Source organism: Urocitellus parryii, chromosome X (genome assembly GCF_045843805.1).
Source record: "Urocitellus parryii isolate mUroPar1 chromosome X, mUroPar1.hap1, whole genome shotgun sequence".
NCBI lineage: Eukaryota > Metazoa > Chordata > Mammalia > Rodentia > Sciuridae > Urocitellus > Urocitellus parryii.
Window position 1 is genome coordinate 123,928,709 of NC_135547.1, and position 24,854 is coordinate 123,953,562.

The 24,854-nt window shown below is 36.6% G+C and overlaps 1 protein-coding gene across 1 annotated transcript in view; it reads right to left on the minus strand.

Annotated features, from left to right (window-relative positions):
• The window catches only part of Frmpd4 (FERM and PDZ domain containing 4), a 193,328-nt gene that overhangs the window by 25,282 nt on the left and 143,192 nt on the right, over window positions 1-24,854 (minus strand). The window contains exons 5-9 of the mRNA XM_026395165.2: window positions 20,811-20,856; window positions 12,385-12,489; window positions 9,978-10,085; window positions 5,657-5,788; window positions 3,449-3,568 (exon numbers count right to left, since the gene is read on the minus strand). Coding sequence (XP_026250950.2) covers window positions 3,449-3,568; window positions 5,657-5,788; window positions 9,978-10,085; window positions 12,385-12,489; window positions 20,811-20,856 — 511 coding nt within the window. The remainder of the gene's footprint in view (window positions 1-3,448; window positions 3,569-5,656; window positions 5,789-9,977; window positions 10,086-12,384; window positions 12,490-20,810; window positions 20,857-24,854) is intronic.

Here is a 24,854-nt window from a genome sequence, read left to right on the forward strand (position 1 = left end):
AAATGGCATTTCATTTTTCTTGAGTCTCAATTTTCTTATGTGAAAAATGGTCAAATTTTCAACAACAACTAACTTGAGAATTAACAATTAAATCACAAGGCTGTCATGATGCCTGTGAGAATGCTTAATAGTGGAACATGCTTTATAAAAAATGATTCATCACTATTACTTCTCCCAAGAGTTGTGGCTGGGATCATTTTCCCCATCCCTGTTTTACCCTGTATTTAACCAGACTTTTGGGTGAATTTTTTTGACAAGATAGTTAGTCAATTATATCAATAGTTCAGAGGGATCCTTGAGAATTATGATGAAATCTGAATTTTATATATATATATATATATATATATATATATATATATATATATATATATATATTGTGTGTGTGTGTGTGTATCATTCTTTTATTACTCTCAAGTATATTACTTAAAATACAGTTACACAAGTGAATGGCAATCACTGTTTTGCTAACTAGAGGTCTTTGGGCCTATGAAATGTTCATTTGCAATTAACGTTAGGTGTTAAAAAGTAAACCAATGCTATTAAAGTGTTTGAAAACATTTTGGAGCCTCTTAGGTCACATCTTGTTTACTAATTGGTGTACCAATCTTTTTCTTAATACATAGGAGACAGGAAAACGTCAGCATAGCCCATCATAATTATGAATTAGAATAATCTGGATTAATAGTTTACTGTTAATACACATGCTAAAATTTGTTAAAGGTCTTAAGGCCCATTAATAACTAGGAGATTCATAGATATCATCACTCTCTAAATCTGTTTTCATCAGCATGCCTCAACTAGTCAATGGTGACTATTCTTGTTAGGAGACTGCTAAATAAAATTGATTTTGTTTTTCTATAGTGACATACATTGTTTGTGCTTACTCTTTGATTCTCTAGGTTAATTTCATTGCACCTTTTTAGTATCTTAAAATCAACATCACACAGGCACCACTTTGCAAACCTGTTTTCTTATATCAGACAGATATGTTATTTTAGATACACCACACATTCTGTGATGTGGGCATTTCATCGTAGAGAGTCTGAGGCAAAGAAAGTTTCATTTCCTATTCTCAGTGGAGGATATATAAGATGATAACAGCTTTACTGTGGTCTCTATTGCCTACCATATATGGTTATCCATCTCCCCTGCTGGCTACTCCTTGAAGAGGTAGCTAATCCACCACCTACACAGCACAAAAGGTGGGAAAGCAGAAACATTAGTCTTTTTCTGCTTGTCCCTAGGCAAGATCTCCAGACAGCTTTTCCCATTCTGAGACAAGTCCCACAGGTATAAAAGATGTGTCTTTTGAGTAAGAAATATCTCCATGCATTAAATTTGAGCAAATACACCTTAATAGAATCAGGTTTAAGGTTTTCCTTGTCTACTTAAGAGGAAACACAAGCATGTTATTCTTTTATAAATATAATGTACTTGTTGTGTTTAAACAGAAGTAGAGTCAAATGGATTTAAAGCACCATCCTGCAATCAGGATGCATGTATAACTATAGAAAATAATCATCAAATGTATCTGTCTATAGCTATAGTGTGACTGGCACCTGTAACTACTTATTTGCAACTAATGAGCTAATAAATGAAGCATGTGGTCTTAACTGGAGTGGTGGGCCCTGTGCTGGTTCTCAGCAGGAATATGGGGAAGATGCAGTAACCGATCAGCTGAGAATCAGGTTTTGTTTCATGCAGTCATGTCTGGGTTCCCTGGCCTATTAGGGAACAGGGGACATCATTGACAAGTAAAGGGTCCAGGTGACCAAGTTTAACATTTAAAAACTTAAAACATGACAGTCTCACTGTTTCGAGTGGAAAATCCAGAATACATTTTTTTTCTTGATAAACAGAGTATGAATTGAACAGGATTTGATGCATCCTAAGTGTTCAGGATCATCTTCATGAATATCAATCATCTTATTGAGCCATAAATACCACAGTCTCTTCTAAAGACCACTGAGGTAGTGAAAGTTTAACTGGCCTTACCCTGAGGGCTCCCATGTGCTAGAATGTTCTCCTTCTTTTATTTTTTGACTTCATTTCTGATGTCTAGGGCTTATTATCACTTTACTTTATGTGATAATTTCTAACTTCTAAAATCTATCTTGTCTATCTCTCTTCTATGTTCTATCTCTCTTCTCCCTATCCAACTTTTGAGGATACCAAAAGCTTTGAAATACATCCAATACATGTGTACCAACTACTCACTATTTAAGTGAGAGTAATAGGATATGGTTATAGAAAAATATAGAATCATCTCCTAAATATCAAATTGAATAAATTTCTTTTGGGACAAACTGTGCCAGATACTCATTCCTGGAAGTTTTTGCTTTTGGGAGAATTATATCCTAGAATCAAATAGCAGATAGATGGTCTAGAAAAGTTCTATTAACTGAAAACTAATAATTCCAGTATAATAAATATAACAATATTTCAGAGCAATCTAAGCACCAAATAAGTGCATGAGTAGATACATAAATAAAGGAGAAGGGAAAAATATTTCTTACAGTAACATGCAAATTAATAGATGAAGAAGAAATTATGGAATTAGGCACATAATTTTCTACCATTCAGGAAAGAATCATCAATTAATACTAAAATAGTGGGTAAAAATTTGATGAGATACAGGATAATAAGAGTTGCACAGTGATTCCACAAATTAGTTATTAATTACAAAAGGAAAAGTAGTAACTTTGGGAAGGAAAATTTTTAGAATACCACCTAAGAGTTAGACTTGATTATAAGGGGATAAACCCGCCATCATGTGCTTCCTGATGTGATGCATTGAAGAGGACACAGTCACTCATCTTATTCTTTCCAAAATATATAACCTCAATGTAATCATAAAAACATACCAGAGAAGCCAAAATTGATAGATTTCTACAAAATATCTGATAAGTACACCTCAAGACTCTCAAGGTCATAAAAGTCAAAGAATGGCTAAGGAATGTTCCAGAGATAGGGAGATTAGAGAGAAATGACAACTAGATGCAAAATGAGATCCTGGTGTGAATTTTGATATAAAGAACCTTTGGGGGACAATAGGCATAATTTGGATACAAACTACAGATGTGATAATGGAAATAACATCAATGTTAAATTTCTTGATTTTGTGAATTGTACAATGATCATATAAAAAATCATTTAGGTTACTAGAAAATGTACACTGTATTTAGAAGTAAACACACTTGATTTTGGTAACTACCTTTCATGTCATTTAGAAAAAAAAAGTGTGTGTATTTTCCTATGGAGAGAGAGACACTAATAAATATGGAAAATGTTAATCATTGCTGAACCTGAGTGGAAAATATAGATGACTACTTTTACAAGCTTTTAGGATGAGGGCTAACAGGAAAAGATCTCCCCAAAAATAACTCAAGGAGAAAAAGTTAATTTATCCCACAACCTTCGTATAAACCATGCTAAATTTTTCACATACCTGAACATAGAGATACTCAAAAGCAACTGGATCTCTCCTTAACAGGTCAATTGGATCCTTTGGGACAAAGCTAATTCGGAAAAGACACCTCATCTTATGGGAACAGGGCCTCTGTGTCACCTGGAAGAATAAACCCATCATACAAGAACCTTTCAGTGCCATCTGAGAGATGACTGAGGGACAGAGAAGCAAAGTTAACTTTCTTTTCACACTAGAGTAGTCAAAAGTTCTTTTAGTATTTATCATGGATACTCATTCCCTGAAAACTGCATCTTACCTTGTGACTTAGGTTGGGTTTCCCAGAAGCAGGCCTGGAGATGAGGGCTTCCATGCAAGGGACTTATTAAGGAACTGATCCCAGGAGAGCCCAGTATATGGGGGTGGGGGGAAGCAGGTCAAGATAGGAGAAAATATAGTCCTTTGTAGGATCATACGAATTCAAACAAATATTAACATTAAACCAATTTTTACTCCACTCAGAAATTGTAATAATTATATCACATTGATTTCAAAGATACATAGTTGGTTTGTTTCAGGATATTTAAATAAATTTTCTTAAGTTTTGTTTACCTAGTACCAGAAGAGATTTTTAAAAAATCTTTATTCAATAAATCAGCATGACATATTCCTTGAAGCCTATGAAGTAGACATAAGTTTAGAGAAAAAGTATAAATGGTAAGATAGAGTTATGGGGCTTTTGTTAGACTCACAGTAACTGGCTATCTGTCCGCATCCCCTTGTAACTTTTTGCTACAGGCTAAAAGCTATTTCCTGCAAATACCTGTGACCATCTGACAGCACAAGGCAAACCTGAATAACTAGGGAGTTACCTATCCTCAGATGCAGCTCACCAACAATAGCAGACCATACAGTGGTGGACAAATGCCCCAGCTACCTCACCCATTGGGTGGGATACTTCTAACATGTATTTTATACTCTCTCCCATAGTTCCCCAGTTGGAGTGAGTTGTCTGCAGTAGAAACTGATTTGATGATATAGTCCTTATTGACTTCCCAATTGTTTCCATTCCCTTCCTCATTCCTCCTCCAGAATTTCCCAAGATCTCCTTCTAAATAAATCACATGCACTCCAATTCTTGTTAAGCTCTGCTTCTCGGATGCAGATATTGAGCTTCCAGTTGATGGATTCTGTATATCAGAGATTGTTACTTTATAATAAGGCACAAAATAGTTCAATTTTTCCAAGAATGCTTTAGCATAGGTCAAAATAATAAACAATCATTAGAAACAATTTAATATATGTATGGGTTGATTTAAATCTGATATAAATAATAGGTCAAGTTTTGAGAAGAATATAAACCAACACAAATGGCAACTTTCCAATTCATTACCTCCAATTGGACTAAATCAAGAGAATCAGGGATTATTTGCAGGACTCAATGTGTGGGCAACCAGTTTTTAATTATGGCACAAACAAGAAGCACTTTAGTGTGATGGTACTTTCTGTCCATCCATCTATCTGGTGGTATCTTGATGCTTCAGCTCCTGGTATCCTCTCATTACCTCTCTCTAAAGTTCCATCATCACTGAACTCTTGCATGTAAGAGGAATTTGTTGAAACTTCTTGGATATTCAACAAAAGACTCCTCTTGTGTGGAATTACAGACAAATGAGGATGCTATACTGAATTCAGCAGCCAAGCAGTCTGCTTGTCTCCCCAGAGAACAGATGGGGGTGGCATCTTGGTAACCAGGAACTGGGACACATTGGTAGATCACATATTTATAGCGGGCAGGACTGGGGCAGAGATTTTAGGCTTCCCAAAATAATTTTAATTATATATCCAAAATTTAAGACAACTAAATTTGATTTTTACTTAATGTACATACATAATCTCAGAAATCATTTCTTTTTAATGATTTCAAGAGATCAATGATCAAAATAGGGGAACAAGTCATTGTAATAATATAAAATATAATTCTACAGAGCTGTATTGCCAACAAGTAGCTGCTGAGTCTTTGATGAGTCTGTTTGGGAGATCAACTGGTGGTCCATGAAAGATTGACAAAAAGGGAATAATCCTTCTTGAGGGGTAAAATGCCTCCTGAATGCCAGTGGTCCCTTCAGTGAGAACACAGGGGATGCAGTTACTACACTGAAAGGATTAAAGGAAGGGACATTCTGAGACTACAAGCTTGGCTCTGCTCTTACCAGCAACATCAACACTTGAGAGTATGATTTCACAGACCTGAGTAAGTGTCTCCTGTTCATGAAGTAAGAGCAGCTTGGTGCCAGCCCCTTCCGTCCTCTGCTCCAGCATGAGGGAGAAGTGCTCGATGCCTTTGATGGAGAGCTTCTCTTGAAGGGTTAAGATGACATCCTTACAGAGGAAATAATGACATAATGAGATCAAAATCAAAGGTGCCCCTTTTTGGAGTCTATCATGACTGGAAAGTGTTATATTTTTAGGCTTTACATCTTGAAATTGCATATCTTTGGTTGATTCTGAAATTTAATGCTTCAAAAAAGTACACAAGTGAGGCCTTCCTTCTCTTAGCCTTTTCCTGGTCTCCCAAGTACCCAACATCTTTATGGAGTTCAAGACCTAGAGGTACATAGCTATAGGAGGAGCTTACCTACCAAGTCGTGTCTTAAATTAGAAAGGGTGTCAATAGATGGTGTAATGTAGTTAGTTCAGATCTCCTTCTATATGAAGTAGTTATTAAACCAGCTTTGAAAATGGTCTGCTTCAGGGGTATAGCCTGAATGCCAAATCTACCACTTGTTTTTGTAAATAAAGTTTTACTGGGACACAGCCATGACTATTTCTTTGTTATCTATACTGCTTTCACACACTCATGAAGCTATTACTTCATGAGTAATAGCTCATGAAGCTTGAAATATTTGTTATCTGGCCCTTTAGAGAATGAGCTGGCACCTGGTCTACCTTTCTGCACAAGGAATATGGAAAGGGTGAGGAAAATAGACTTTAGAGATAGTCTGGTTTCTTTTTTAAAAATATTTTTTAGTTGTAGTTGGACACAATATCTTTATTCATTTTTATGTGGTGCTGAGGATTGAACCCAGTGCCTCACACGTACGAGGCGGGTGCTCTACCTCTGAGCTATGGCCCCAGCCTGTAGATAGTCTGCTTTCTAATTGCAGCTCTACTTCTTATTAGCTGTGCATCTTTGGGCAAGTTTTTTTAATTTGTAAGTATCTTAGTTTCCCTATCTGTAATCTGGGGATGGTTATAATGACTTCCTTGGAATGGATATGAGAATTAAATGAGTTCATATGTAGAACACATTTATTAAAACACTGTTTGGCACAGAGTTAGGGCACCATAATTGTATACATTTATTTTACATCTCTGTGGAAGGGGGAATGGACAAGCTCTGTCAGTAATCATTTGTAGTATTAAACATTTATGATCAGAAAGGTGTTCCATATAGAAATATATACACATTTGCTGCAAGGCAAAAATGAATCTTTTCAATCTTTATTTTTTTCATGTTATTGAAAATTAGGAAATTATCCCTCATCAAGAAAACTTATATTCAGATGCGAAATTCCTGTATAGCAGTTGTTCTCAACCAGAGAAAATATTGTCCCATAGTAACATTTGGAAATTTCTGGAGACATTTTTTGGTTGTCACAATTGGGCTGAGGATGCTAATAGAATCAAGTGTATAGAGACCAGGAATGCTTCTAAACATCTTATAATGCACAGGACAGTCCTATAGCAAAGAAATATCTAGTTTAAAATCCCAATAGTGTCAAGATAGAGAAACCTATCATACATAAAGTTTTCTTTTACTGACTTTTCTGATGTTTGATTCTTCTCTGTGGCCCTTTTAAAATTTCTCCAGGCCCTCTTAAAACAAAATTCCCATATCCAAATAAATATGAAATAACACATCCCAATACTATTATAACTATAATGCACCAAAAATATATGGAAAAAATCCCTATATCCACCATACATGCCCCAAACAAAAACTGTTCAGTAGAAATGCCTTGACTATGCTGAATTTCACCAAAAAGGTTTCTGCTTCATAATTTCTGCACAAGGCCCAGTAAAGAGAAAAATAAAACCAGCCTTTCTTTGTATGGCAACATATACTTTATATAAAACTATCTCCCCAACCACTAGGGAGGACACTAAAAATTGATAGCTATAATTTTTTCCTATTATAACTCTGTAGCAAGAATTTTGGCAATTTTTATTAAACAGTGTTATATTCCTTTCATAACTGTACTATTTCTATTTTACGCCTACTAGTCACTGTCTATTGTGATAATAAAGCTGTTAGGTGCAAGATAAGATAAGTTTGATTTGATGTGAACTCTGCATTGCTCCCTGTCTTCTCATTGTCATCAGCAGTCCTTGGGGAGATCAAACTCAGTCTAGTCTGGGTTCCTATAATAAAGACACCAGAGGAAATTAACAACAGAGCTTTCTTAAATTTAGATTTGTTTCTGTTAAGATATCCATCAAAGTCTTTACCTATAGCTTCAGGTGGGGTAGGGATTTCAGTGGCAAGGAACTGACTTGTTGGTAACCAAAATAGGCCATGGTATTAGAGTTGTAATATATAGCTATATGGGTTACTTTAGGGGTCTGCAAACCATGGCCGTTGGGCCCAATCAGGACATACCCATTTGTTCACATATCATCTCTGCATTAACAGATTAACCTTGCCTAAACAAAGATGTGGCCCTTTGCTTCCATTCATGGGAAGTAACTTCTTAATCTTTGGAATGTCCTGCCTGACAGGAGTATTTTTGTTTAACCTGGGCCCTGGGCTATACCACTTGATCTATGCTAACAACTGTATTTATGGTAGGGGCCTTTGGCCATGCAATATCAGCCTGACCTCTTGAAGGGCTGGACATTAAGGTCACCCAGGTTTGTTTACATAGCCAACCCCCAATAAAAACTCTGGACACTAAGGTTCAAGTGAGCTTCATTGGTTGACAGTACTTCGTGCACATTGTCACACATAATTTCTGGAATAATCGAGCATTGTGAGCATGAATCCATTAGGCGATAACACCTGGAAGCTCTCTCAATCCTTTAAGTGAAATATTAAACCTGAGGGTGGTCTTGAGGATTTCCCAAACCTACCTGTCTATGGCTATTTTCCTTATGCAAAGACAGGATTGAACAGTTGAACAATCAAATGAGTCACAAAGACCAAAATATTTATTATTTGGCCTTTTGCAGGAAAAATTTGTCAATCAATAATAAGATTAACATCACACTATAAATTGGTACTGAATAGGAAAGAGGAAAATGACTTTTTCAGTGATCACCATTTAAAATTAGCAGTCTTGTATGAAGGAAGTTAAAATCAATTGGAATGATTGAAAGATGACTTAATGCTCCAAAATCAATCTACTAATATTGTCTATTCTATTGCCCACTAAATAACTATGTGTTTAAAGCAATTTGAGACAAGCTGCTTGCTGGTATCATGGCAATAAAAATTCAAAGTGAGCCTTTTCAGAAATCCTTCCACATGTGAGGTCTATGCTGATTAATTAAAAAAAAATAGAATTAGGGATTGACTACTGACAGACATTTTTAAACCAGAGTCGATATTCTCTTGATAGAGTACTGTACAGATTATCATTAGGTAGTTTTGCATCTCCATAAAATCTTTTTTACTGTGCCATTTGAAGAAAGCCTATTTTAGGCTGATGAAGCATTAGGGAGCAATCCATTTCTGTACACACTTTTGTCCAATAATAATAAAAAAGAATATGCATTTTTCTTTTCTGGGAAAGGAAACATGAGGAAAAATAGGTGTACACTTTGCTATAATAGCTATTATGTAAAATTCACCCGTGGCTCTGAAATCATAGGATTGCTTTGTGTCACTTCCTTTCTACCACTTCTCCTAAGAAGCATGCTTTATTTCTGACTTTTTATGCATTATTCCCATGAAATTGGTTACAGCAATTAAAAGTAACTGTAATCTTTACATTATTCTACCCCTTGTTTTTGCTGGACACCAAAGTAGCAGATATTCAATTAGCAGCTAACATCTTAATCTTCTTGGTGGCTGACACTACTGAGAAATCATGCTGGCTTTGGGCAGGGTGCCAAACCTTCTTGGTGACTGTCACACTATTTTAATTAATCTGCAGTTGCATTAAAATGACTAGCCGTAGTGTTTCTTCATTGGGAGCATATTACATTGTTTCACAACAACAAGGGGGTTTAAAAAAAGAGCAGAACCTTCTTAGTTTAAGCTTTTTGTTTTTGTTTGATTTTAAATATTCATGGGGGCTGGGGTTATGTCTCAGCGGTAGAGCGCTCACCTTGCAAGTGCAAGGCCCTGGGTTCGATCCTCAGCACCACATAAAAATAAATAAATGAATAAAATAAAGTTATTAAAAAATTAAATATTCATATGTGACCTTATATGGGAGCAAGTAACACATTCATAGGAATAAAGGGATAATTCTGAAAGAAGGTGTTGCCACTCTGGCATTATAGTGTGAATCATTCACTTTGTACCTGGCACTGCCTAGGTACAGATGTTAGTAGGTCATCTTACCTTGATGGAGGTGCTGCAGTCAAAGCGGAATGATTTGGTCTGCCCATTTTCCAGATAGACTTTCAAAACATTTGGCATAAAAAGAAGTGAATTGTCCTTAACAGTTTCCTGTTTAATAACAGAAAAGGGGTGGGAAGGTTGTAGGTCAGTCAAATTAGAAATCTACTATGGCCAGTGGCAACACATATCTATACAGTCTATTTTAATCACAAAATAAAAAACTGATACTCATTGGAAGATACAAATAAAAAATAATCCCCTTTTAATTGAGTTTCAATGTTAGAAAGTACAAGCAAGCCCAGGTTTCTGCAGGGCAGGATGAATTGAACAGAACAAGGACCGGTAGGGATGCTGTGTGATATAATGCTGTTGGTGCCTGGCAGTGGTCATGATGGTGACTCACAAGCATTAATGAGTCTGAAGTGCAAAGTTGTGTGTGAAACTATATTTTACCTCGTTTAGGAATGTTCCTCAAACTCAAAAGGAAAAATATAAGGAATGGGTTAGTGTGTTAGAGTCAAACATTGAGTCTATAATGAACAGATCACAATTTAGAAATACCTTGAAAAGAGATGGCACTTTGAAATACAACCAAAAGAAATGTATGCTTCCAGATGTTTTCTTTAATTTGAAGTCATGAGAGAGAGAAAAGAGGGAGGAGGAGGCATGTATGTGTGAGTTCTATGAGTCCTAGGGGTGAACTGAGTTATGAACATGTAGTTGGCTACCAAGTTCACAGGGGCTGAGGGGGATTCAGCAATCATAAAACCATAAGGCCCTTGGTTTGAAGATTGTGGGAACTACAGACAAGATTCTCAAACATTTGCCAGTATCTTACAGTCCCAGTAAATGCAACCCCTTCCTTTCACATGCCTGTTTCTTTCTCTGCCTTTCCTGTCTACTTCCATGGACTTCCCACATGACTTTTCTGCAACCAAATTTATTGAGTAAATCTGGATCCACATCCAGGTGAAATGGCACCCTGTAACCAGGAAGAGTGGGGGTAGACTAGGCATGAAGAGGTCACAAAGGCTGAGGAACAGACATGGGACTGAAGGTCCAGCATCCATAAGCCTGTGGCAAGGCAATGGAGGTTAAGAATGTCTGGCCCTCAGAACTGTCTTCATACACCAGCTAACTTTTATGAGCTCTATTATGTCCGGAGATTAATTGACATTTGCTACAACAGATTCTGGAATCATATTCCTTCTATAAATGCCCAATCTCAAGCTCAGAAACTCTGGGAAAAAAGGTGATTTTCAGATGACCTTCTGAGAGATGTACTGATTGCTTTGTTCCTTCCATCCTTCAACTGGGACAGATTGTTGTGAATAGATAATATAAGATAACCCTGTATCCAGAATGATGGGGATTCACCAAGTAAGCAGAACCGAACATGCTCACAGGGCAGCAGAAAATGCTCACACTGCACACAGTGTCAGCCTCAGGCCCTTTTCCATAAGTGTCACAATAGTCTTGACAGATTGACCAGTTAACTCCTTGGCATCTATATAAATTGACTAGAAGACTCATAAGTGCCTTGCCCAGGATGTGCAGGCCTACATCTTCCATTTCCGATCCAGTACCAACCTCAGGGAATAGTTTGTGACCAATAACAAAATATCACAAATGAGATATTATCATTGTGAATTTATTTAAACAATGCTAACAGCAACAACAAAACTCAACAACAAAATCTGGCATTTCCAAGACACCCCCCCTCCCGCCATCCCCAAATATTAGTACCTTGGACAAAAGATTTGTAAAAGCTACACTATGTTCTTTGGGAAAAATTGTAACTAAAATATCCTACTGATGTTTGCATGATTCATTTTGAAGATCAATGGAATGCTTGTGCAGTCATGCTTTCTATTAAGACCTATTTAACGGGGATCTGAGCAATATTTCCTCAGTTCTGGTTGCATATATAAAACCTTTCCATCATTTTAATTTTTTTGCTATTTTATAAGTTCAAAGATCATAAATTTTTGATAAGGGAAAAATAATACTTTTCTCAAAATACACAATGGTCTATTGTGTGGAACAATGCTTAGTTGGCCCAATAGGAAGAAATCAGTGAATGTCTCAAAGAGGACTGTTTTACCCAATATGAATGAGGCATGCCAGTGCACACAGATCAGATAAACTCTGGTGCAAAGCAGAGAGGTCTCTCACCCTAAATATGTTCTAGGAAACATTGAATTATCACAGATTCTAGCTATGTTAAGGGGCCTGAGTTACAACCTGGTGATCTGTTAAGCTCTTCACATTCCTGAGATTCAACACGCCTGTGAAAAACAACAACTAGTTTTGATTATCATTCTAGTCAAATTACTGGTGTTGCTTAAATGCTAAGCTCCTACCTCTGTGACCCTCTCAGTCACAAAGCAGATGACTCTAAACTCACCGACACTTGGCCGTTGATGATTACCTCCTCAGAGAATCGTACTTTGACAGGATTGGACTTTAATCTTGCCTTTTTTGCAGCACTAATAAATGCTGATTTGGGAGACTAGAAGGAAAGAAAATATTTTATCTGGTTACTGATAACATAATGTGAACCATGTAACAATTGTTTTTCATCTTCATCCTCCAAGAAATGTAATATTTTTGCTAAAATGTAGAATATTTGGTACATTCCCAACTTAAAGAAGAAATACAAATTTTGAATGTAATTGAAATCCTGTCATGCCCATAAACTAATAAGTCGGATTTAGTCACCAGACCAGAAATATGAAAAGCATGTTCCATGTTGTTACTGAGAACATTTCCAAGGAGCTTTTAAAATGACAGCAGTGAAAGTACATAAACCCTAATTCTTTTTTATTAATTTTTTTGAATTTATAAATGACAGCAGAATGCATTACAATTCATATTACACATATAGAACATATTTTTTCATATGTCTGGTTGTATACAAAGTATATTCACACCAATTCATGTCTTCATACATATACTTTAGATAATAATGTCCATCACATTCCACCATCATTTCTAACCCCATGCAGGAGGCATCACTATACCAGACCTTAAACTATACTACAGAGCAATAGTAACAAAAACAGCATGGTATTGGCACCAAAACAGACCAGTAGACCAATGGTACAGAATAGAGGACACAGAGACTAACCCACAAAATTACAGTTATCTTATATTAGACAAAGGTGCCAAAAACATGCATTGGTGGAAAGATAGCCTCTTCAACAAATGGTGCTGGGAAAACTGGAAATCCATATGCAACAAAATGAAATTAAACCCCTATCTCTCACCATGCACAAAACTCAAACTAAAAATGGATCAAGGACCTAGGAATTAAACCAGAGACACTGTGTCTAATAGAAAAAAAAAAGTAGGCCCTAATCTCCATCAAGTAGGATTAGGCCCAAACTTCCTTAATAAGACTCCTATAGTGCAAGAATTAAAATCAAGAATCAATAAACGGGATGGGTTCAAACTAAAAAGTTTCTTCTCAGCAAAATAAACAATCTGTGAGGTGAATAGAGAGCCTACATCTTAGGAGCAAATTTTTACCCCTCACACATCAGATAGAGCACTAATCTCTAGGGTATATAAAGGACTCAAAAAGCTAAGCACCAAAAAAACAAATAACCCAATCAATAAATGGGCCAAGGATATGAACAGACACTTCTCAGAAGAGGATATACAATCTATTAACAAATATATGAAAAATGTTCATCATCTCTAGCAATTAGAGAAATGCAAATCAAAACTACTCTAAGATTTTGTCTCACGCCAGTCAGAGTAGCAGCTATTATGAAGACAAACAACAATAAGTGCTGGTGAGGATGTGGGGAAAAAGGCACACTCATACATTGCTGGTGGGACTGCAAATTGGTACAGCCAATATGGAAAGCAGTATGGAGATTTCTTGGAAAATTGGGAATGGAACCACCATTTGACCCAGCTCTTCCTCTCCTTTTCTATATCCAAAGGACTTAAAAACAGCATATTACAGGGACAAAGCCACATTAATGTCTTAGCAGTACAATTCACAATTGCTAGACTGTGGAGCCAACCTAGATGTCTTTCAATAAATGAATGGATAAAAAATGTGGCATGTATACACAATGGAATATTACTAAGCAATTAAAAAGAACAAAATCATGGTATTTGCAGGTAGATGGATGGAATTAGAGAAGATATTGCTAAGTGAAATTAGACAATCACCCCCCAAAAATGCCAAATGTTTTCTCTGATATAAGAAGGCTGATTCATAGTGGGGGTAGGGAAGGGGGGCATAGGAGGAATAGACATAGACCCTACTTCTAATACAGAGCCTTGAGCACAATGTGGAAGATGAGGTGGTGGTCAAATCTAATATTGGGTTTTTGATGACTTGCTCATTAATCATCTATTTTAATGAGGTGGAGAAGAACCGCTCAAAGTTCAATATTCCCATTGTTATTAATATTTAGAATATATGGGTATGTGAGCAAGCAAGTTACACACTCACACACATACAGACACACACAAGCACTCATGATGCTTTATGTATCTGCACACTGAGTTTCAGCCTCTTTTTGGTAACCCATGATCTATGATACTATTGGGCAGGGTATGAAGGAGACTTTAACTTAGAATTGAAAATTGAATTAAAATTTTGCCTTATAGGTCCTCCAAACTTTATGATTCTTTCTCTTCTTTTACTGGAAAGAGCGGCTGAGTGACACAGTTCTCTCTCAGAAATTGCCAGTGGAGTGGAAGAACCTACTTAGAAGGGTGCTGGGATTGGGGGATTCTTTGCTGTATGATTTTGATAAAGTTGCTTAATTTGAGAATCATTCTTATCATATAATTTTAATGACACCTAAATGGAAGGGAATTCACCTCTAATAGTTGTCTAAATGTTACCAGCATCATTTGTCTATTTTTAAAAAGAGTTACTTTCTTTTACAGAACCTAATAAAGAGGTAAATATTTAGCTATGAATCATATAAACTAAAATGGTCAAATATTGGCAACTGCCTAGGGTTCAGGCTAGTGTTTTTCATGCTATATAGTTCTAAGACATCAAGACTGTTGCATAATGAATTCTATTAATTGACTCTAGAATCAACACAGAGGTTGAATCTTCTGTGTATTTTATTAATCTCAAGGCACAAACACCTGTTAGGGTGACCCATACTTTGGATTTCATGTAAAATGAAAAAAAAATTCACATTCTTGTCCAATACAAGTAGTATCAATTAAATTAAAACCAAACATGATAATATGGATAGATAAAATGTTGTATGTCCATGCAATGAAATATTGTTCAGCCATAAAAAGGAATAATATACTGACACATGATATTACATGGATAAGCCTTGGAAATGTGATTATGAGTGAAAGAAGTCACTCATAAAAGAGTGTATATTATATAGTTCCATTTATGTAAAATATTCAGAATAAGAAAGTTCCATAGAAACAAAGTAGATTAGTAGTTGCCAGGAGCAGGGAGAGGAGAGACTGGGGAATGATCACTTTAATGGATACCAGGTTTCCTTTAGGGGTAGTGAAAAAGTTATGGGACCATTATTGAATGGCAATGTTGTACAACATTATGAATATACTTAATGTCATTGAATAGCACACTTTAAAATGGCCAAGTTTATGTTATACGTATTTCACTATAATAAAAAGCCAGCCACTGATGAAAAAACATGATAAAATGTGTATGTGGTGTGTGTGTGTGTGTGTGTGTGTGTGTGTGTGTGTGTATTCCTGTGTGCAGTTTTTGCCTTAATACTAGGAGAATCCTAATATTTGTAAAGATATCCTCTACACCTATACAACTCCCAACATTTGCTATGACTACTGTCTTAAAAGACTGGATGAATGGACGGTTTAGTTCTCCAGAACTTCAACTGATCCACCTATGAAAGACATTTTAAGAGAATGGCTGTTCTCTTAAAAAAACAAAATCAAAATAGTGGTGGTACAAACCTGTAATCCCAGCTATTCAGGAGGCTAAGAAAGGAGGATCATAAGTTCAAGTCCAACCTTGGTGACTTAGTGAGACCCTATCTCAAAATAAAATTCAAAAATTTCTGGGTATGTAACCCAGTGGTATAGCACTCCTCGGTTTAATTCCCACTATTACAATAAACAAATAAACAAAACAAAAACAAAAAAACCTCAAAATTAAACCCCCCAAACCAAAAGAACTCTGGATGGGTGTTCCCTCAAAAGAACCCTTCTTTAAACAAGCTCAAGTTTTAGAAGTCCTACTACAGAGCTTAAGTGATATGACAGTGGTGTTCTCATCAGTATCTGTGTAATTATAGGCCAAGTTTAGTGATGATTAACTAGCAAATCATACAGTGGGGAGTTCATTTGCTTTTGATATGCCATTTTTTAGCTGAAGGGAAAACATTATTCTCCCTTAATGATTTTGAGCAGGCAGTATTTACTTTGGCACAACAAGTGAAGCGCCTGTAATAAAGCTACCCAGAACAGACACTACTAATTAGATGAGATATTTCAATGCAGTAATACCTACTTTTCCAGCATTGTTTGGGAATGAAATATTTCACATGTGTTCAAGGTTTTAGACACTGAACTTTACTCCTCTGTGTATTCTGTTTTTTTAAAAATATTTTACCATATTTTCTATAATGTTCTACAGAATTCTTTGTGTCAATAAAAAAGTATATTTTCTGGGTATGGTGGAACACACCTGTAATCCCAACAGCTTGGGAGGGTGAGGCAGGAGGATTGCTGGTTCAAAGCCAGCCTCAGCAATTTAGTGTGACTATAAGGAGTCTTGAAATAGAAAATAAAAAGGGTTAGGGAAGTGGCTCAGTGATTAAGCACCCCTAGGTTCAATCCTGATTTTTAAAAATATGTATATTTAATGGAACTTAGTTTTTGGATGAAATAATTTCATATAATCTTAGAATGCAGTGATGTTCCCAGGGGTCATGGAAGTATATAGGGTTATTTCTTCACAGAGTAAATCACTCCAGTAAATGACTCAAGTAGTACTTGCTAAGCTGGGGATTCTCTGTCTTCTCTGTAGGTATAACGTGCCATCTCTGGTAGCCTCATTACTGTATTTATTTACTATGCCCTACTGACAAACATGGTAATCTATGAAGAACAGAAAAGACACTACTAGATGGCCAAGGCTGTTAAATAAATATTAGTTTATATATAATTTGAAATTAACTGAGCTTTGATAAAAGTCTAAGAGTTCACAAGTTCATTTTTCTTGTTCTGGATTCATGACTGTTTCATATACTCAATTTACATTTAAAAATTACTTTTTGAAAATAAAAACATAAATTCTCCAAGTCTGAAGGCTACTTAATGAGAATCAACAAAGTAATGGCTTACTTTACTGGCCAGAGATACTGATGGATGGTGTAATGTAAACTACAGTTTTAACTCAAATTTTCTTTGTACTCAAAAAAAAAAAAAAACACAAGGTACACCACTCAAAAACCTGGTGAATTAATTCTTTGCAATTTATAAGTGCTTATTATAAGATTTTCTTATCCTGTGGTGGAAATGATGATGATTTTCATTTAGAATAATCATTCTTCTGCTGTTAATTGTAAGATTAGTAGGCCATTAATTAAATCTTGTACCCTTTTCCAAGATTGCTTTGGCTAAGATGGTCACAATAGAGGGTGGTATTGCTCTTGATGTTGTCAGATACTCTTAGAAGTAACTAGAATATAGTTTGAAAAATTACATAAATAAGACTGATTCCTGAAACTGAAGTGTAAGTTCTTGAACTTGTAGTCCTGTAGTTTTGAGTCCCCACAAAGCAAACTTTAAGATAAGGACTACCAAGCAGGTAGGTAATTTGGGAAGTGCTCAATGGTAGAGCACTTGTTAGTATACTTGAGGCCCTGGATTCAATCCATAGCAACACACACACACACACACACACACACACACACACACACACCATCCTGAGAAAATACTACTAAATACAGACAGAGATTTATACACAACAATTTAATCTGCAGAATTATTTATAATAGTAAAACATTAAAGACAGTGTGAAGGGCCCAATGATAGGGGCTTAGCTGAGTTAACAGTTCAAGGTAACATTTTGCAGCCAGTTAAAAGAATCTTATAAAGAATTGCTGATGACATGCAAAAATGCTTATGAAATACTAAGTAAAAGAAGCAAGATACAATTGAGCATCTAATATGATATTGGCTGCCAATAAGGCATAGAAAAAAGAGACTGGAAGGAGATAGTTTGAAATGTTTACACTTGGTTGCCCCTGAGAAAAAGTTTTACTGATTTTTAATTTTTAAAAATTTTTCTGCTTCAGAATTTTCTTCTGTATTTCTACATTTATTTCCTAGGGAGAACAGTAAAAATGTAGGGTGAACGAGTCATTCATAATACTTTTAAAAAATTATCAAGAAATTTCTTGGATCCTTAGACTTTTGCCAGGTCCCCTTGACCTGGGCCTTCCTGGAGATAGATTTCTGTGGCTGGATAAATATTGGTTCTCTTGTCTTTGCTGGACCTTATAATTGAGAAGAAATGCAAGTAACATAAAAAGTGCTAGTGTGCAAGTTGCAAAATGAATTAAAATGTTAATTTTTATTGTCTATAATAAAAGTAGAATTTATGAATTATCTCTTGGTCTGCTTTGTCATCTGTTTCTGTATGTCAATCCTGGTTGCCAAAAGGATACTTAGCAAATAAAAGAAACCCAATATTTTAAAGAAACAATTTGCTGGTAGGAAAATCCAAACACAAACATACAAATAAAAAATTGCAGTCTCTTCTCCCATTTGTCCTCTTGTCCATTGAAATAATTTCAGAGTATGAATTCCCACAATTCAGAGAAGAGAAAGGTCATATATGACTAGAATAAGACAAGACTTTAGGAGGAACAGTGGTTCTCAACTGGGGGCAATTCTCTTTTCATGGAACTTTTGGCAATGTCTCAAGGCATGTTTGGTTGTCAGAACTGGGGAAAGGGGTGGTGTTAGCATCTGATGCGTAGAGGTCAAGGATGCTGCTAAATATCGTACATGACAGTCCCACAACAGAGAATTTCCAGTATGACCTACTACAAAAATAATTTGATTTAGAATAAAAATGGTTCTGGTCTTGCATTTCTAATAGATTATAAATTAGGGACAGAGAATTCCAGAAAAACAATATAAACTTGAAGTTCCAGCAGTGATTTATAATCACTTGCTTACTACTTACAATAGACATTTACATTGGCTTTACCAAAATGTATTTTCCTGCAACCAACAAATTACAAAGTATGGATAGATTTGAAGTAGGTGACAATGACGATTTGGTTAAATAAAACAATCTGAAAACAGCCCATCTGTACTCTATATTAAAGCATACAGTAGGAATCACAGAATCATGAGATGGTAGCAAAAGGGAGCCCTTGGAAATAATATGATCTCAACCAATCCTCATATAGATAAGTGACTGAAAGTTCTGGACAGCTATGAAAATCACTAGACAATAAATTATGCCATCCAGGACATATATAAAAAAACCTCTTAGTTCCATCTCTTTGACTGAATTTAAACACGTGCATTTGAATTTGAGGCTGCTGGATCTGAAAGAACCAAGATTTGAGATCTAGTACCAGTAATATTATATTATAATTTATTGTCTGGGTTAGTTCTGTTTGTGGTCTTATCAGAATTCTGAATACATTTTTTTCCTACCTAAAATGCCTAGACTGGACTGGGGATGTGGCTCAAGCAGTAGTGCGCTCGCCTGGCATGCTTGGGGCGCTGGGTTCGATCCTCAGCACCACATACAAATAAAATAAAGATGTGATGTCCACCGAAAACTGAAAAAAAATATTAAAAAATTCTCTCTCTCTCTCTCTCTCTCTCTCTCTCTCTCTCTCTCTTTAAAAAAAAAGTCTAGCCCACTGCTCTTAGGAAAATTTTGGGATGGGAGAGGAGAAGTGCTCCAATTCTATGGTGAAGGAAGTAGAAGCCTAAGCAGGTTGGAATCTTTGCCCCTCCATGTAAAGGGCAAACAAACGTACTGATTGATGATAATCATTTTGGGAGAAATCTGAAAGAATTTGCCTTAGTATTTTTTTGTTTAACTGACAATTATGAAATTCACAAGTAACAGCAAGTCTATAGAAATAGAAAGTAAATTAGTGGTTGCCTGGAACTGAGCGTGGGAACTGGGATTAATTGTAAGTGGGAACAGGGATCTTATTGGGTTGATGAAAACTTCCTGAAACCAGACTGTGGTGATGGTTGCATACTTTAGTAAATTTTGTAAAATCTATTGAATTATACTCTTAAAATGGTTGAATACTATGGTAAGCAAATTATACCATGATCATTACTTTTTAAAATCATGGGAACTAAATTCAGTATGATTTTAATCTCTTTCCATCCTCAGAACCAAGCTGAAATCAAATTCAGACAAATTATATTTCCTCGAGGACCACCTTTAAAGCAGACAAAATATCCAGTTATTTACCAAATTATTTAGACATAGATAAGAATAAAATTTGTTCTTCAACTTCCTACAATTAGATATTCCCATAAGACTTGTGATTCTTAAGCCGGAAACCACAGTCTTGAGTTTGGTGTTATTTCTAGATGCGAGAATTTCATAGGGCTGAATAGCTGATTGTCTTTCAAGATATTTAGGAAACACATAACTTTCTTTCTTCTCCAATAGATGGCTTTGCTTATGCGGAGTACAAAGTACAAATACTCAAGAATTCCAAGCCTGCACTGTGAATGCATGTTATTTTTCTCTGCTGTTATTCATTGTCATGACTTCTGTAAAGTGGGTGGGGAGACTAGAATCCCGAGATCATTCAGTGGCACTTTTACTCACAGAACACTTACAGGGTAAGGCTGAATGACAGTGAGGAGTATTGATTCTTTGCAGCTTCTGTAAGAGAGAGAAACAAACATATTTACAAAATGCACAGAGCCTGGACTCAAACAGTGACAGTTTTCTTTGTAAATGAAATGTGTGATGTGTTGGCCAATGTTTCTTAGGCTCTCAGGGCAGAGTAAATCAAACAGCTCAGAAGAGGGCTTTCAGACCAGAGAGAAAACCAAAATCAAGCGTTTGCCGAGTGTAACAAACTGTCCAATTGAAAGCTTCCTAGGCGGATTACATTGGGCAATATTATCTGTGCTGCCGAACAGCAGGACCCTAAAATAAGACTTGGCGAGGGAAGAACGGTTTTAGAAGCATCAACTCAATCAGTCTCTACGCTTTTTGCTGCTCTCAGAATTGATTCTCCCCTTCTGATTTTCCTTTAGCCTGCTTTTCTTTGCCGCTTAAAATTTTCTGTACTTTTCTGCAACGGGAAGGGATTTTAAAAATTCTGTCAACTTGTGGAACATAATTATCTTCTCAGGGTCAGCATTATGAAAGATAAATGTCATTGGAGGTTGCTTATGTAAAAACAGCATCCCAGCAAACATCCCTCCTGACACCGTTCAGCTCTGTACATCCAGTGCCAAGGACCCTGAGCTGATAAGTATTTCAGACAGGCACCAATTGGGAAATATTGCTCACAACAGGGAACCCTTCATAGTAAAGCAGAATAATGTCATATAATGGTTTATTTAATTTCCTCCAAGTAACCCAAACCTTCCAAATGACTCAAACCCTGGAGAAAAATCACATTATGGGTTGTAATATTTTTCTTCCTTCCTTTCTTTATTCTTTTGTATCATAAGTAAGAGAAAGGTCAGTTGCCATTTTGTTGAAGAGGAGCTGACTTTTTCTACTTTAGGTTGTAATTAATTACCTGCTTTTGTGATTTATTGCCTGAATGATAAAGGCAAAGGGATCTGTTGTAATTCTGTTCTCTTGAGAAAAGTCACTGCAGATCGTACCTCCCTCACTAACTGATTTGTGGCTTCACCTACTCATCCTGGCTATTTGGACCATGAACTACTGATTTGTCAAAGGTGATGTGAATCTTGAGGTAGAGAGTGAGGTACAGGAGGAGAGGGATGAATAGGGCAGGAAAAGAACTAGAACTATAAATCCAGAAAGAACCAGGACACGTAGGCCTTTAGGGATACTGCAGCAGGTAGATAGCATACTGTTGACAGTGGCCCAGCTTCTCTCACAAGTTCTTAGTTTTCAAGGCTGACAGAGAGCCCAATAACTGCAACAGAGAGAGCAACAGTATAATCAAATGTAGTTTCAGTGAGTAAGATAAGGATCGTGCCCTGCGGGTGGGCACATGTGTAGACACATGGAACAGTTTGAGGAGCAATCTGGCATCACCAGGTCAATATCAGTGTCAAAACACTGTTATCCAGCCAGTCTACACTAGCTTTACTTCACAAAGAAATTCTTCCACCATGCTTTAAGGGGATATGGATATTCCCTGCAATAGAATGTGTTGGGGTGAGGGGTTGAAGGGAAGTTGGGTGTCCATCTCTGGGTCAGCAGATAGGAGACAAATATGCAGAAAGCAACATAAACAGAAGCAAAGTACTGTTCCCTAGTTTCCACACTTCACAGGAAATAATAAACATTGAGGAAATAAGAAATGTGACACAGCCCCACAGTATAAAGAATCTGTGAGTATGGCAGCCACTTCAATGAACTTGTCTGCCCTGCCTGGCCTGTTCTGTCCAAATTTGCTCTCACAGCCCTCAGTAGCAGTCCTGGGAACTCAGCCTCTGGGACCAGCTGATGGGACTGAGTTTAAAAATGAGCTAATCAAATTTCCTCTCTCCAGAATTACTATTAAGAGACACAGAGACTAAGAGAGTTGGGAGCCAAGACACATTTGTGGCAGAGAATCTGAGTAAAGGATGCAGATGCCAGTAGTCCTTGGAACAGTTCTAATTCCCCCCATTCCTGAGGGCTGGTTGTTCACTGTTCCATTAGAAATAAAATAATTGATGTAAACTTTCTCAGTATGATATCTATCATTATTCTGGGAACGAGCTTTTACTTCTGTTTTCTCTCATCGGTAAGTACTTAATCATCACCTGCCAGACAAGAAGAATTAATTCCATAGTGCTTCAGATCCCTTAGGATTCCTAACTCAATCCTAGGAAGAAAAAAAAAAGATCAAAGCCATATGTGTTTATATGTTAAAGGATGCCAAAATGGATTTAGACAGATTCAGCTGAGGTCCCATGCTGATAGATGCCAATCATCTCCACATGCTAAAGAAAGGTGCTGGATGATGTTCCAAGGGGGTGTTGAAAAGGAGAATTTGTAATCCTTAACCCTTTACTCACCTTCAGTCTGATTCATGACTTAATTTAAAATTGAAAAAAGGAAACAGGGAGAAACTGGCAGAAGCAGCATATGCCTGAAGAGTAGAGGCTACATGTGTGAAATCACTATCCTTCCACTCAGCCAGGCACAAAGTGTGATTCCTGGGGTAAGATGTGCAAGAAATGTTACCCTGGGATCATTTCGCAAAGGCCTCCTGATCAACTAAACTTCTTCCAGGAATGAAAGGGCATTAGCCAAAAGTTGGCTAAGCTGAGGAATACTGGGCATAACCAGGCCTTGGGTTCTATCTGACTTGATGGGGCTACAATTGGAGCAACTCAGCAGAGAAATCTTCTGGAAATATACAGACGCACCTACAAGGGGAAGAATCAACCATCATTATGTTGCATGGATAGAGGAAACCAATGCTAGATTATATTGGTTTCAATCAAGTGAAAACTTTATTGAGAGAAAACTCTCACCACCCTGGCCCCATTTCAATCTGGAAGAGCTAAGGCTAGAGAAGAATGTTGGAAACTAGAGAAAGCATTGACAATGCCCCTTAACCCACTGCAAACCTGAAGGAAAACCTGGGGCAAGGGACAAATTTGTGGAGTTGGGAGTTTAACTATTCCATGACAATTGAACATTTTAATTAGATTATAAATTATTGTAATCACAAGGATACAAGTGACTGAAGAATTTTTCTGAGCATGCTGAATACATTTCTGGGATCAACCTGAGATTTTGTTAAGGGTTACAAATGACCATAGGGAGCTATTATAAACGATTAACGGGGGTAGGGGAAGCACAGTTTCCTTCTGATTGTGCCCTCTACGGTATGCTGGCTATCTTATTCCGATCTCTCTTTACTTATATAGACTTGAATAGATCATATTCTTTGAGTTCAAATAGTCCTTGACCAAAAGTCTTTGATCCTAGGAAGAAATAATAAAAAGGTTAAACACAAGAATGATGAATAAGGCTCAGAATAAATCAGAATAAATAAATGGAGTCGGCAAGAGAATGAATGGGCCCATAAAACAGAGGGACAAGTGCAATTTTCTATCAAATGATGCTCAGTGGCAACATATTTATTTGTTTACTTTTGGAAAAGGAAGCTGATATTCACAGTTATTGTGCAGTAGCTGTTAGGAGCAGATGAGCCCCTGGAGAAGGACTATTGCTACTCATCATAGATGTTGGTAATCATAGATCCTGTATTAGCTTCCCATTAGTGCTATAACAAATCACTATAAACTTTGTAGCTTAAAACCATACAAATTTACTACCTTTCATTTCTGGAGGTCAGAAATGTAAGATAGTAAATTGGGTTTTGCTGAGCTAAAATCAAGTTGCTAGCAGGGCTGTATTCATTCTGGAGCCCTTTTCAACTTCTAGTGATTGCCTGTGTTCCTTGGAGAATGGCCCCTCCCTAACCATCAGTACAGCATCTTCAAACCTCTCCCTGACTCCTTTTCACTGACAAAGATCCTTGTGATTAATTAGTCCTCCCTGGAATCTAAGATAACCACCCCATCATTAACTTCACTACATCTACAAAGTCAGAGACTCTAGAAATTGAGAACATCTTTGGGGGGTCATTATTCTCCTGCCACAGACGTGAGCTTTATTAGTTATTGAGTGCTGCATAACAAATTATCACAAACTTAGAGGCTTAAAGC